The sequence below is a fragment of the Podarcis tiliguerta genome (genome assembly GCF_965153285.1).
Source record: "Podarcis tiliguerta genome assembly, chromosome: 6".
Classification (NCBI taxonomy): Eukaryota; Metazoa; Chordata; class Lepidosauria; order Squamata; family Lacertidae; genus Podarcis; species Podarcis tiliguerta.
The window spans coordinates 30614978-30630606 of NC_139539.1; the positions used below are offsets into that span (position 1 = coordinate 30614978).

Below are 15629 nucleotides of genomic sequence, written 5' to 3' on the forward strand. Positions count from 1 at the left end.
ATAGATAGATAGATAGATGATAGATAGATGATAGATAGATGATAGATAGATAGATAGATAGATAGATAGATGATAGATAGTTTCTAATAAGAACATTACATGATACAGCAACATCACAATGTAGATACAAGTAGATGTACATTTGGAAACTAAACAGTTAATTTTATTCAGTCTATCATGCAGGGAATTATTTTGTTTGAATAAACATTCAGTCCTGTTAGTCCTCAACTGGCGGCTAAAGCAGTACAGTCTAGGACACAGGTTTACCTCTTTATCGTTAGTTTGTGAGAACTAGGCCAAAGATTTTCCAAGTTACAAGTACAAACTCGCAATGCTGGAAAGGAACCAAAGCACAATGAGAACTCACAGAGGATTCAGTAATATCTCAAAATGACCTCATCATCTCTCCCTTTTCTGACCTCCTTCAAGTCTTGCCAATTGGATAAATGTGAAAAGACGAATGTCAGAAATCATGAGGACAAAAAGAAAACAAAATATAAGCACCTAATTTAGTTTTACTGTCCTTGCTCTTTGATTTTTTTTTAAAAAAGAAAGCAGCACAGAGTCTGCTACTTATGCCTGTGGTGCTGGTTTTCCAACTCGGAAGAGTTACAAAGAATCAGATGATTATAAAAGAGCACAAGAACAATTTGTCTCACATTCTGTGAAGCCTTTTAAGAGTTAGCAAAGCAGGAGAGCCATTTCCAACTTTCCTCTGATTTTTAGAATATTTCTCGTTTATTTTAGTTGCTCAACAATAGCAAAGGATGCCTATATTCTAATCTACCAACAACAAAAGCAGTGAAAAAAAGGGGAATCAAAAAACTTTGATGGGAGTACCCAGAGACACACCATTGGCGAATTACTATCCATTACCACCTCGCCTAGTCAGTGCATTGCTGCATAGTATTGTGTTGTGACAGGTCAAACTATAGTTTGAATTACGCTTTTGCAAAATAATCATACAAAACACTAGTATTTTAAGAGTATGTTAACAACCTAGGATTCAAATTTATCATGTTTATGGTGTTTACAACCTATCAAGAGAGCCAAGCACACCAGGGCAGGAGAGGTAATCGATGCAAAACCTGTAGTCTTCACAGATGTAAAATTCCAACAATCACGCTGGAAGATGTTGAGAAGTGCGACATAAGTCCCCTACTAGACCATCTGCATAGGCCAAAAATGAATGGTCAATTCCCAAATGAAATCTGGAGATGGCTGCGGGAAGGATAAAACTCTAACCCCATGCATTTAACTGTATCTGCTATTTAATATATTGTCCAAACCAGTATTCTATTTGCTGCACTAATCTCTTGTTTTTCTAAGCCAGGCATTGAAAATCTCATACACTATATGAATAAAAAATGGTTAGAAAAAAATGGTATCATATTTCGTTAGTTCATCTCAGAGAAGGGCTGTAATCAACCTCTAACATCTTGGGGAAAATGATCTGGGGTTTTCCTTGAGTCCATTTGTGAAGTATAACTGTAAAGACATTCATTTCAGTTGGTTATCATGTATTTCTACCTATTATTTAAAATAAATAAATAAAAGTGCAGCTTGGACAGATTTTAATGGGAAAGGAGAACTATTCAGGGATGAGGAATAATCTGGAAATGCCATTCCATCTAGATGCAGCAGAGAGAGGGAGGAAACAGGACAAAGACCAATTGCATTTTGTTTATTCTCCCTCTGGATTATTTGTGTTCAAGCTGGCTCTTATAATAATTTTGTAAATTTAATAACTGGTGGCTAAGTTTGCTTTTTTCCTCTTCCCTCCACGTGTCTTCCTTTTGTGTTGAGTCATTTCGACTGTAAGCCTGTGGGGGGCAACTGTCTTGTTTACTGAACTTATATATATAAGCTGTTCTGAAGAGCAGAGTAATTTTTTTAAAAAAACCAACAGCTTTGGAATATAAAACCCAGAGAATGCTTATATACACAAAAAAGAAGAGATTTTTAAAAAACAAAAAAAACCTGAGGTGTTGGGACCGAGGTCAAGCAGGGGAAGCAATGTAAATAAATTCCTAAACTTTGTCAGGAAACATACGTTCTGATTCTCCATACCTATAACTAAGAAAGAACAAGGCGCGTGTCATGTCCTAAAATGAAAATAATTGTAGGGTGTAAGATCTGGAGCTATAAAATTTAACAGGATATTTTGGATTAAAATATATATTTCAAAAAAAATAGTGGAGTGCTCAATTCATCCCCATCACCACTCAACAGAAGTGTGGCAGCCCCACACCTGCCTGCGTTACTGCAATTAAGGCTGAGGAAAACAAAAGGTTAATACTGTCCAAACTCTTGGTTGAGGACCTGACAAAAGCATGCACCTTGAATGAATAGCAAAAACTTGTGTTTTCAGAGGGAGATCTACTTCAAAGGTTTTAAACAAAATGTTCACAATTAAAGAGTAATGTGCGGAAAGGACAAAAAAAAACTAAACTACCTCTACCTAAAAATGAAAAAATGGCAAGCATATAATGGTTATGTGATGAAACAATTTGAGACGCAGCATTGTGCTCTGGCCAGGAGCAAAACTGGCAAGAATTTGGCTCTAAAAACAAAACCTGTCATTTGAAGCATTGTTATTTCCTGGGAAAGAGGGAGGATGGAATATTTGCAGCTAGGGGGGTATGCTATAGAAAGCAACTTCAAAAACTATTCCAATGGCATTCATCCATAAGTTTGTTTGCATTGTTGCTAACTATAGCTTGTTTTCCTCTCCTGGCTACATTAACCTTTGACCGCAGAGACAGTTCTAACACAAGGGGTTAGTTGGTGGCCAATGTTCACTTCCGTGTCCACAGGTTAAAAACAATGAAACATTTAACAAGGGTCATGACAAACCATATTTTATTTTTGTGTGTGTGCGTGTGTGTGTATACATACACAAAACCTTACATATAATAAAAAGGTATGGCTGTCATCACAGTTTGCTTGGCTACCAATAGGTGGCTCAGCAAACAACAGCGTTATAACAGCCTTCTGAGAGCTGCTGCGTCATCAAAGCAGCATCGGAGGGCGAGGAGAAGTTTAGTGGAGAAGGGAAACTGAGGCAGATAGGTGGCAAGCTCTATGGGTAGCTTATTTGGCGAGCTCCAAAGGGAGGGGGCTGCTGATTTTGTCAGCAGGGAAGGGGAAGGGGTGGGGGTAAGTATTGTGGGTGAGCATATATCTTATGTATTCTTTCTTTTCCCCCCTCCAGGTGTATGTACAGTCATACCTCGAGTTGAATGTGCTTCGGGTTGAGCGCGTTCGAGTTGCGCTCCACGGCAACCCGGAAGTAATGGAGCGCGTTACTTCCGGGTTTCGCCACTCGCGCATGCGCAGACACTCAAAATGACGTCACACGCATGCGCGGAAGCGGCGAAACGCAACCCGCACATGCGCCGTCGCGTCTTGCATTCCGTTCAGGATGCAAACAGGGCTCCGGAATGGATCCCGTTCGCATCCCGAAGTACCACTGTATGTGTAAAGAAGAACATAAGGAATAGGAAATCTGCACTGGAATCTGACAATCTAAGGCAGCAATCCTACTTCTCTGTGAGTTAGCCCTATTGAATTCAATATGACTTCCTTCTGAAAAGACATGGTTAGGTTTGTGCTGTAAGTTTGAAAAAATGAGAAACTGAAAAGCTGTGAACTCCAATCCTATACATGTTTCCTTGCCAGTAATTCCACTGTACTTAGTGAAGCTTACTCCCAAGTGTGCACACTGGATTATAGCCTTAGACAATGTATTGCAATTGTTCACAAAAACACACAATTCCACTACCATTAAAGACAAAACAAAGAAAATTGCTGGCAGGAGTCTGAGAGAATGAGAAACAAGCACTTAAACCGTAAAGAAATCTACAGGCTTTCAGATAACGTGTCCGAGCCATGAAGTTGCAATCTAAATCCTAGCCCTGTCAAAAGATAGTACAGTATGATGCAATATAAAGAAATCTATGGATTTATCAGAATTGTTTCAAGAATGTTCATTGGAAAGAAATATGCGTGTTCCTCATTCTAACTCATGCAGCTTAACGCAGAAGAGAGAGGAAACAAAAGAGGAGCTTTCAATTTAAGTATTCAGAAATAGTACTGCACCAGGTCACTCCCATGGTTAAAATGTATTGCAGGGAAGTCTTCTACAAGTCTTCTTGCTAGTTTTGTTCAAAATAGTACTCATATGTTAATAATCTTGACTGATCATATACAAAGATGACTCGTATGGCTGGAACTGATCTTCTGGGCTGGTACAGACAATCACATAAACCATGGTTTATATGATTTGGGAGCAAGTTGCAATGAGCCTCAGGATCACTCAGATTTCTTCCACTCTCCCCCTTTCATGCTTTCACTTTAAAAACAAATCACAGTTCCATCTTACAGCTGAACGTAGGAGAGTTGTGATTTGTTCTTAGAGAAGATAGTTTCAGAATCTGAAACCAGTTTGATCCTAGCTTATTAAAGCAAACTTTGAAGTTATATTCAGGGCAAGGAACCACATCTGGAAACTAAGGACTCAGTTACACAGCTGCAAATAAAATGTTTTAAATGGGTTGTAAAGTGCAATATACAAATGTGACACTAGATGGCGAAAGTGAGCTATGCAAAATTCAATATATTTTTCAAAATGTTTTTTTATAAAGCATTTTCACAGCGTTTTTTATGCGTGTGTAGATTCCAACCAAGTAATAAAAATGTGAATATTTATAGAAGGCAGCCACTACTTTATAAAATGGACATGGTCATGGCCCACAAGTTACAAAGTTGTAAAGCAACTTCTGCCAAACATCTGGGTGGAAGAAAAGTGTTTAAGGCCACATAAATTTTATTTAATGATCTAAACTGTGCTTAACTTACCTTCAGGATTTAGGTTTTCCTTCCCATCATTAAAAAACCAAGAGAATAATAAAATATTATTGGGACTCTCTGTACTTCCCTAAAGTTCCCTAAAGTGCCGCTGCTCCTTACTCTTTCAAAGCCCTGACTTTGCTGTGTGAGGAAGGGGAAGGGGAATTTGTAGGGTGCACATGAATGGCGGCAACTCTTCTTCCTCATCCCAGCTATTTCTGATGAAGCTAGAAATGGCTAAAAGACCTTCATAAACAAGGTCCTGTATGAGGAAAGAAAGGAAAGGAAATAGCAGAAACCATTTCATACATTCTAAAGATTAAACATGTTTAGAACAGAAAATAAGTTCAGGGAAAATGCTTAATACAACATAATTCAGGGCCAGCTGTTCTCTGCAGTTTCTGCCTCAACATTCTTTGCACACCAATATATAATTACTCTAGCTCAGAAACAAACATTTATCTTGGTACACCCAAAGGCAGTTACCATTGCATTAGTAACAACAGTAATTGAAACGAAGGCAAAATCATGACAAAATATGTAACCTGTCCCTAAATGCATAAGGCACTATGAACGTTAGTGCATTAAGACTTCCTTTTAAAATAAAATATAGGAATACTAAATAAATTAGGATAAACTCTTTCTTTATCCAATGCTCAGTATTTTATGGGGCAAACTGTCAAATTCCCCTCTCATTCAGTAATTTAGTAGCAAGCTTGGCTATTAATTGAAGGAGTTGGGTTATTGATTAATTTGGTTCCTGAATCAAACTTCTGTTACATCACAAGCCAAATAGCCATTTGTACTGTCTCTTTTCTCTGTGTTGTTTTATAGATCTCAGGCATTTCCTCTGCATTCATAAATATAAAAATTCTTTCCACTAAGCTACAGCCTGTCAAAATAAACCACAGCTCTGGACAGTTTGCTACTGGGGAACTTCCTGAGCAAGACAAAAACAAAATATAACACCCAATGGCACTCAGGCATTTGATCAAAGCATGCCAACTTTGTATGATCCAGGTTTGATGAGAGCCGGAGGATATTTGAAAAGTGAAGCCCAATTCAGATTGGGGCCACCTTCTTCTGCACTTGTGAATGTCCACCTGGCATTTTAATTTGCACAAGTTGAGTAATGTGAGCAAGGCGTCTCAGTAAGTATTCTCAGAGCCTCAGAGAACACTAATGTCGTGGGCCAAGATCCACAAGCTCCTGGATTGCAAATCACATTGTTCAAGCATGTAGAACTGCCAGATGAACTGCAAAGAGGGAGTGCAAAAGAACTTCTCAACCAGCTTTGAATATTTCTCCACTTTACAACTAGGATTTAGGTAGCTCTATAAGCAGAACAAAAGAGTGATGTGGTTACTCAAAGGCAGGTCTCTTTAACTCAGTTGAGAATGTGCTCCACACTTTTAATAGATCCAGAGAGCAATGTGCTCGCCACCCACCCAACACTTTCTAGACAATTCACACATTCATGTTAATAATTCTTAAAATCAAAAATATTAACATCTGGATATGCCCCCTACACACCACACCAAACCAAGTGCTTCTAATTTAGTAATTATTATTGTTCTTGTCCCAACTATGTCCTCCTTTAGTAAATGAAAAAGCTTTTCCTTGACTTAAATATACTCTTGATTGAGAGCCTCCAGATGGTATATGAAAAAGCTAGATACAACATGCTACGTCACCCAGCAAACACAAGCATTCCTGGTTAATGACTTACCACACCAGTGGGGCAATATGTGTGCTAAATGCAAAAGTTTGGAAAATAAAGAGCAGTTTAAACAAAGCCTGGCTTAGAAGGATAAAAATGAAGACTTTGTCACTTAAGTTTTGCAGATGAGACAGTGACTTACGGTAATTAAGATTCACATTTACTTATTTGTGTCTTAACAGAGATTGGTAGAGTGGGAATACTCATTAAAGTACCTTGAAGTGGCCTCTCATGGACGAAGCTGTCTCCCACCTTAAGAGATCCTTTAAGGTGAATATATTGCTTTAGAAGTTCTTTTGCAGAAGAGAAATAAAAAGGTGAGCCTATTGTTTTCAATCCTCCAGCTAATCTAAATACCGGATTTAGCTTACAGCTGCAAGCTTCTCCTTGCTCATGAGAAAAAACAGGACAATTTGGAAACAAAGCCTGCTAAGCCATGCGTTGCAAACTTATCAGATTCTCCCTTCATCACTGTACATCATTCCTGTGGGATAACCAGCCTCATATAACCAACATGCTTAAGTCTTATTAATGCATGAACTGGTTAAATCCATACAGGAGTAAGCTGTCCTGTGAGGCTGAGCTCACCCTGGGAGGTACTATAATCAAGCCTTTGTTCCCTTTTAGTCTACCTGAGAAGCTCAACATGCGAGGAGGTCTGAGCTGGTTGTTCCAAGCTCAGACTGCATGGCTCGCTCACCACTGAAACCAAGTCAAGTTTTCCTGCCTGTGCAACTTATTCTGATTCTGTATAGAAAAGCACATGAATCTGACTTTTGGGGAGTTTGTAAGTTTATCATTTTTAACTTACCAAACATATAGTCTTTTGCTGGGGAAGAGCAAAACTTTGGAAGGATATTGGAAGGGCATATTTTAAAGGTCTAACAACCTATACTTCCATGCTTTACTTTGCTGCATATTTTGTGATTTTTAATCTCTGTTGGGGTTCTCTCACCAAAGAGTACTTGCCCCAAACTTTGCTCTTGGCATCCAGGAATTTTCCTTTTATACCTATTTTTTACTTGCAACCAAGAATTCCAAGGTTTCAGCAGCTGTGTATGTAACCCTTCAGAATGCTTATGGATTTGCTTTTGTAGGTGAACTCTGTACAGACAATTGATTATAAGAAGGAAACACTCTGCTTTGTCCCTTGCAAATAAGGTGAAATTACACGTGCAATACACCAGTAATTCTTAAACAGTAATCCAAGGACCACGAATGGTGTGCTCAAGATGGACTGCTCTCTGAAATCACAAGGGAAATTACGGTAAATAAAAATGCTGATATGCCAGAGGTTTCTTTGCTGTTTCTACAATAGCTGCTTGTACCATATTTATGAAATGGAATGTTTCAGAAACGCATACCCAGTAGGTTAGTTCTGACACACTTTTGCTACAAATTAAAAAATTGTCCTTTGCACTGCCATGCCAACAGCAAGCTGCAATCTATGGATTAACAAAGAGTAACCAGTGACTTGGAAGCCTTGCTTGCAAGGTTCAAGAAGCATTTGGATGGTTGCTTTGGAAACAGAATGCAGACTAGGAATGTGCTCTGCATGAGGCCACTTTGGACACTGTCTGGAAAGTGCGGCGGGCCCAAACCAGAACTGTGAGATTGTTAACTGGGCCTGGGCTATGCGACCATATGACGCCAGTGCTTCACTAACTGCTCTAGTTTCTAGCTCATTTCTGGGCCCAAGATTAAAGTGCTGGTTTTCACCTTAAAAGCCCTTAAGAAGTTGGGACTAGGATACCTGAAATGCCATTTTTTTAATCCACATCATGAGATCCTCTTTAGGTTCTGTTCCAGAAGCACTTCCCAAGTGAAGTAAAATGAGTGAGTACTAAGATGAGGGCCTTCTTGGTGGTGGTGCCCTGGTGCTGAAATTGCCACCTCCCCCCTCACACACAAAAGTCTTATTGTTATGAATCATGCTTGGTGTTCTGCGTCTTTTAGTCAGATGTCTTTACGCTTCTTTCTGATGGAAGTATTTTATGCTGCTAATTGTATTTTTATAATATAGTGTTGTTTTTTAATATTGTGCACAGCCCAGAGAGCCAGTATTAAATAAATATAGAAAATGTTGGTAATAACAACAGACAAATCTCCCATTTGATGCAGCATGGCAATTGTTATTCTTACGAGAAACCTCAATGGAATTTGTGGCTTTCCAGTGTATCATATTTTGAAAATATTTTGGTGATATCGAGGATGTGCAAACCTACGTAGCTATACTTCTCCATTCTCTTCATCTCACACTCAATTGTTTTGGTTTGAATACACAATATAGTCCCATCAGAGAAGCACAGTAGACTTTTATTTCAGAAATATTTTAAGCAGACACCCACATGGCAGCAGAAATGCAAGAAGATCTGCAAACAAAATTTACTACAAACAGTGCTATACAATATAGTAAACTGCAGTTTAGGAACTCCTACAACATCCTCAAGTAAGTAACAAGCAGTATAGTGGGCTGGGAAGTAAAAAGGGTCACACAGACATCCAGATTTGCTTTTTTGGGAACAGGCTGTTGTAAAACAAATGCAGTGGGCTACAGATGGATTAACATTTAAAGATGGGTTCCTAAATTAGACATCTAACCTTTGCAGTCAACCCAAGTTCCTAAAAAAACCCAACCCTATAATGAAGGGGAAAGCAGGACTAACGTAAGAAAAACATTTAAAATGGGAAAACCTAGAAATCTAGATAGTGCTATTTTGGAGACATAGTCTTGCCAATGTTGTATAAAGATATACCCAGGAAGAAGCTAATGAAGGTTCTTTTGTGTTTTTTTGCCTGAGATAATAAATAGTTTTTTTTTACATGTAAATGTCTTTTAAAATACACAGACAAAAAAACCGCACTGGTTCAGAGACAGTAGTCAAATTAACAGACTGGAAGGGGGGTGGGCAGAATCTTATAATGCTTCACTAAGTGATAAAGCTCCCAAAGAATGTGGCTCAGACTCGAAGGATACACAGTACAGTGGCACCTCTGGTTACGAATGCCTCGAGTTACGTTTTTTCAGGTTACAAACGTTTTTAACCTGGAAGTGAGTGTTCTGAGCTCTCGGAGGCCTCGCTGCTGCCTGGAGCAAAGCCTGGACATCCGCAGGGCCTACGGAGGCTCTGCGATCAGCCTCCAGCCATGCTCTCCAAGGCCTCCGCAAATGCCCAGAACCAGGCCCGACATCCACAGGATGCCCAGAAGGTTGCATCCCAACCCCAAAGTTAAGTAAGGAACACTTCAAGGGATTTTGGGATTTGTTTATGTGAGTCTGCCCTGTGCGTTTGTCACTGCTTTGCTCCTTTGTTTGGGGGACTTCTGGGGGACTCTGCCTTCTGCCATTGTTTTGGGGATCGTGTGGAGCCCAGTTCAGCTACTGGTTGATTGTGTGACTGCAGAAATGGATAAAAGCCCCCCATCCAAACAATGACTACCATCAGTGCACGTAAGGAAAAAAAATGTTAATTTTTTCATCTCCAATACTGTCTTATTTATTTTATAGTACAGTACATTGTTTATTCCATTCATTTTATAGATCAATGGTTTTGTTAGACAGTAAAATTCGTGTTAAATTGCTGTTTTAGGGGGTGTTTTTCATCATCTGGAACGGATCAATCCACTTTTCCATTACTTTCAATGAGAAAGTGCACTTCAGGTTAAGAACTGACTTTGGGAACCAATTAAGTACTTAACCTGAGGTACCATAATGTTTCAAACTGGTTGAACTAGTGAACACCTGTCTTCCAGTTTCTAGCATTTATCCTTTACTGTGATCCAACCCCGGTGCTTATTCTCTTAGTAAGAGACAAGATGTAAGGGCACAATCCTCTCATCCAGTATATTAGCAGTGTTCTAAATATGCTGCCGTATAATATAGCAAAACATCTAACCTGCATCTGCTTTCATTTGGATCCCCTGGTCAAGTCTTGTCCCTTTCCTAGAACAATAAATATATGAACACTGAGATTTAAGAAAGGCTGCTCCAAGAAGGTCTTCAAATTTGTGCTCTCTCTGAACACTTTATTTCGCCATACAACTTTACCAGCTGCTATGGTCAGTTCCTAGAGGAAAACAAATTCTATTTCCAACATCATGATACTCTCTGTCTGGATTTTCTGCCAAAACCAGGAAAAGCTATAATTTGAAACCCCTAAAGCAAGCAATTATATATATGCCCACACTTATCATGCACATTGTCAGGAAAATTACAGAGAAACCATGGTAAATATAACTGCAGCCAGTTTCACAAAGTGTCTGTTGCCTTTGTAAATAGGTATCATCAAAATACACCAGAGTCTGTTTAGTTAGGCATATATATATATTCCTGTTCTGCAAAAATATAGAATAAATACTGTTAACTAGAACAAGGGTAGCCAACCTTTCTTCAGCCAGCCCTACAAGAGCCTCATGGCATGGCAGACCCACAAACCCAGACATACTGAGGACCTGTCCAAATAGGGATACGGCACATATTATTTCTGTCTATGATATATATTCAGGCATGAAAAAGCAGTGTTGAAGGCCTTCCCCTCTGGCCCCAGCTTATTTGTAGCTGCAGCTCAGGAGAAGGACACACACACATGTAGGGAATGGAGAGATTTACATTCCCATTGTTGCTCTGGACTGCGCAGAGAGACTGAAATATCTATGCTGGGGCAAGGAACCTGTGGCCCTCCATTTCCTTGACCACTGGGCATGAGGATTGTGGCTGATGGGAACTGGAGTCCAACAACTTCCGGAGAACCACAGGTTCCCCATCATAGCTCTGTGATCACAATAGCACAATGATGGACCTTGACAATGCCAACTTCTGTTCAGTAAAATATATATGCTAAGTTGTTGGGGGGCTGCCCTAAATAATTTAGCTAGGCACAGGCTGCCATTTAGCAGCCCCACCTCAGAGCTTCCTGTCATCTCCAATACTAAATGTCTGTAGAGTGAACACACATACAGATCTGAGACATGTGCCTGCAAAGACACTACATACAAGTACAGCCTGGTGATATCATAATTAATAATAAATTTATAATCAATACCCAGCTATCTAAGGCAATTGTAAGGCAAAATAGTCTTATTTCACGTAAGGAGAAAATATATATGCAGGAGAACTGTGTCCTTGATCCCACGAAGCAAACCAATACAGAAGCTTATTCCTATGCAACTCTACATCTTTGAATAACCAATACAGTCCAACCTCTGTTTATGTAACCCTCTGATTATGTAAACTTTGGGATGCACGCGCGACAAACCTGGAAGTATTTTGCTGGGTTTCGCCACGCATGCATGCGCAGAAGCGGTCCTCAGGTTGCGGAAACCTTGAGATCCAACCAGACCTCTGGAACGGATCCCATCCACAACCGGAGGTACCACTGTACAACTTATCTGCAGGGCTGATTACAGAATAACTGAATGAAATACACTAAGATATACAGTAAGATATTCACATACTGTGTCCAATAGGCATAAATTAATTAAACACAACTACTTTGTCCTACACTGCAAAAAGACGTAAGGGCGGAAAACGAGTGTATATTTTCTGTGGGGTCTGTGAGTACAGTGGTACCTCGGGTTAAGTACTTAATTTGTTCCGGAGGTCAGTTCTTAACCTGAAACTGTTCTTAACCTGAAGCACCACTTTAGCTAATGGGGCCTCTTGCTGCCGCCGGAGCACGATTTCTGTTCTCATCCTGAAGCAAAGTTCTTAACCTGAACCACTATTTCTGGGTTAGCGGAGTCTGTAACCTGAAGCGTATGTAACCTGAAGAGTATGTAACCTGAGATACCACTGTACTATGCAGAGTAAGCACTGAAAATATACGTTGATTTCTGTCCTTGTCTCCTTTAATCAACTTCTGAACTGAAAGCTCTTGGGCTTTCACAAGGTGGGGTTTTTTACAAGGTAAGGCACATAGCATAGTGCCTTACACTCACCTCTCCTTCAACTTTTGAAGACCAGGATTCACACAAGAGCCTAAGTAATAAGAAAAACAGAGGGAAATGCAGCCAGATTCACAAACAACCAATCCTTAGTTTAATTGCATGTTGTTACGAGCAGAAGCTCTAGAAGCCCCAGGGTATGTCTCTGGGCTGACGGCTTCAAAAAGCCTGGGACCTGCTCCAGAGCTGAATTTTTGAAGTGCTGTACTCCCATTGAAATTGGTATTTAAAAGTTAATATCCTGGGCCTTTCTTGCATAACACAGAGAAGATTAGAATAGAAAATATACAGCATATGCTACAATACCTCAAAGAGACATTTATTGGAAAATATTTTCCAGCATGGATCACAAGAAAACTTTGGGAAATGACCATTGGTTTCATATACATAATATATAGTACTTTTGCTTGTGTGACCATTTTTAATAATATGCTAGTCACTTTTACTTGCAGGAGGTATTTAATGCAAACATTAAGAAATGGTTTCTACTACATATTGGCAAGTGGTACAATGCACTCTACCACTCTGCTTCAGAGTGCAATCTTATGTGTAGCTACTTGGAAATAAATCCCATTGGGTTCAGTGAGGCTTATGCCAAGTGTGAATAGGATTTCAGGCTGTGTCCCTTTAACCTAGTCAGCACAGGCTAATGTAGTCAGTTTCCTGGGTGGGGGAATAGAATCAGAATCTTTATACTTGGACATATTTGCCTAGTTCCAATGATTTCAGAATGATTCATTCCTCAACTGCTGGGCCTTGTTCTACCTGCCTAACTAAACTGTAGCTGATTATTTGGGACACAGAAAAGGATTTCCCGAAAACTGTGGATTTCATAGAATTATAGATTTGTAGAGTTGGAAGGTACCACAAGGGTTATCCAACACCCTGAAATTCAGGAATCTTTTTGCCCAACATTGTTTTATTTACCGGTAATTACTGATTCTGGATTCTCCTGTCTTATATTGGATCTGCCTCACTTTGATCTCTGAATGTCTCCATAGTAGTATCTGTACCAGTGCTTATTACAGAATTCCATTTAAACATCATTTTGTTCTTCATTATCCTGATATATTTATATTTGTACATTTTGAGACACAGGTGCTTCCCTGTCTTCAGAGTTCTGGGCTCCAACCTTCAACATTTCTTCTAAAATAAAAATTGAATTTGCACAATGGCACCTCTGAACACCAACAACTACAATGCTGCATGGTGATGAAAGAGATGAGAGAGAAAGGTCTTGTTGCCTTTTGTCCTGGCTCTTTTGGCCTGATTTCCTTTCCTGGCTTATGAACCCTGTAGCCTGCCTAACCCTCAAATTAGTGTCTGATCATCCTTGTCATACAAATGTGATGCTGAAAAGGACCAGGGTCTCTGAGTTTGATTTCCTAAATAAAGTGGTGAACATGCACACATCCACAAACCCACTAAAAACAAACAAATCTACAAAATGCAGGCCACAGTGTTACGCACAAAGAATAGGTGCAATGCCAAATAGTGTCTGCAGGGGAAATAGATCACTTAAAGCAAAGCTTGCCAGCCTGACCATCTTTGTCTGCCTCCCCTTTTGAAGCCAGAACTGGGACAGGGAGCCTACTAAAGGAATTTTATCTGCCGATTAAAACCTTGAGCTGATGCAATACCGAAGTTTTTCCAGATTACTGTTATTGCCTGCGGCCTTAGCATGTGTTTTGTATGACTATGATTCTTCAGGTAGGTGTTACTAGAAGGTTTAACAGAAACACTAGTAACAAATTTTGGAACAAACGGGATTTACACTGAAGGAATTATTTGAACATCAAGTTCTTCGCACATTATAGACATAAGGACATGTACAGAGAAGCTTACCTTCCTAGCAAATGAAATTTCTGCCATTCGCTAATTTCCAAACAAGGGGGCAAAAGCTGTACAGAAAAGCAAACATGCTGCCAGAAGGGATTAGGCAAAGAACAAAAACACTATCATCAAACTGCAGAATCTCTCCTTCCTCTCCCCTCCCACCACTTCTGTGGGAGATGATTTAAGGGGGGGGGGGGAATCAGCGAAACTCAACAGAACACACACACAAACACACATACGTGTAAATGAACTGACCTTTGTGCCTCCTGACCTTGGCTCCAACTCCCTTTTGCTTCTTATCTTGAAAGGATTGCCCTTGTGGTTCCTGATCCTGCCTCCCACTGACCACACCTTCCCACACCCCTCCAGTCTGTGGTCCTAGTCTATTCATCCAGAATCTCCTAAGGGGTTTTGTGGATCTTACTCTCTCACTCTTACTCCTGCACATTAAATATAAATATCACGCTGGCCCTGGCAAAGCTCATTTCCCTGGCCCAGTCCTGAGGAATGTGTCCACAGTCCTAGTTCAACTGGAACAGAGAAGGTATGCTTAGAACTCTCCCCCCCCCCGCCCCCCGCCAACAGCAGCAAGCGAGACTCAGCACTGAATGAAAAGGTAACAGGCCAGAGTCTGACTGAAGCAAATAAAGTTCCATCAGAATTCCTGGAATACTGGATAGCGGCCAGGGGCTTGATGTCCTTCCACTGCTGTCACGCTCCTCTGAACTGCTGGAAGGTGAACAGCTGCTAAATGCTACTCATCATGCACAAACAATATCCTTCTTTTGAGAACACAGATGTGCCCATAATTCTTTAGTAGCATTCAGGAGATTCTGATCAAGGCAGGTTGCTGTTATTTGAATCTAGACAATCTGGGTCTTTGTCATTTGGAGCTGCTGTTTTAAATAATTTCCCTCTTAACTCTCCTCTCTTCAGTGCTGCTGGCTGATGTTTCAAGTGTTTGTATGGAGGGCAGCATCTAGTGACCATTGCCTGCTTTTTGGGAATCCTAGCCAAGCAGGTTAGGAACCATCCAGACATAACCTCAGAAACTGCTCAGGTGATTTGGCATCAGGCCCTGTCACTCAGCTGCAATGTGAATGAGACTGTAAGGGATACAACTGAATTTTATAAATAGATTTTCTGTGCTGGACAAGCTGCTTGTGTAATTAGTTAAACCTTCCAAGTCTCTACACAGCTGCAAACTATTTTGACCATCACAGATTGTATTACAGTGCAGCGTGTGCTCTGAACAACAAGGAGTGTGAACACAGGACCC

At 40.1% G+C, this 15629-nt stretch overlaps 1 protein-coding gene across 11 annotated transcripts in view; it reads right to left on the reverse strand.

Moving 5' to 3' along the window:
• Nucleotides 1-15629, reverse strand: part of LOC310679175 (rho GTPase-activating protein 39-like) — an 81403-nt gene that overhangs the window by 41619 nt on the left and 24155 nt on the right. The window contains exons 1-2 of one of the 11 annotated variants that reach the window (XM_083443969.1): nt 14606-14963; nt 12509-12548 (exon numbers count right to left, since the gene is read on the reverse strand). The exons of 5 other annotated variants lie outside the window; for them this stretch is intronic. In XM_083443969.1, the coding sequence (XP_083300095.1) occupies nt 12509-12548; nt 14606-14798 (233 nt within the window). In that variant the 5' untranslated portion in view covers nt 14799-14963. Of the gene's footprint in view, nt 1-10467; nt 10515-12508; nt 12549-14605; nt 14979-15629 lie in introns of those variants that run through there. 5 more of the 11 variants (XM_083443965.1, XM_083443975.1, XM_083443976.1 and 2 more) reach the window with 5 other exon arrangements.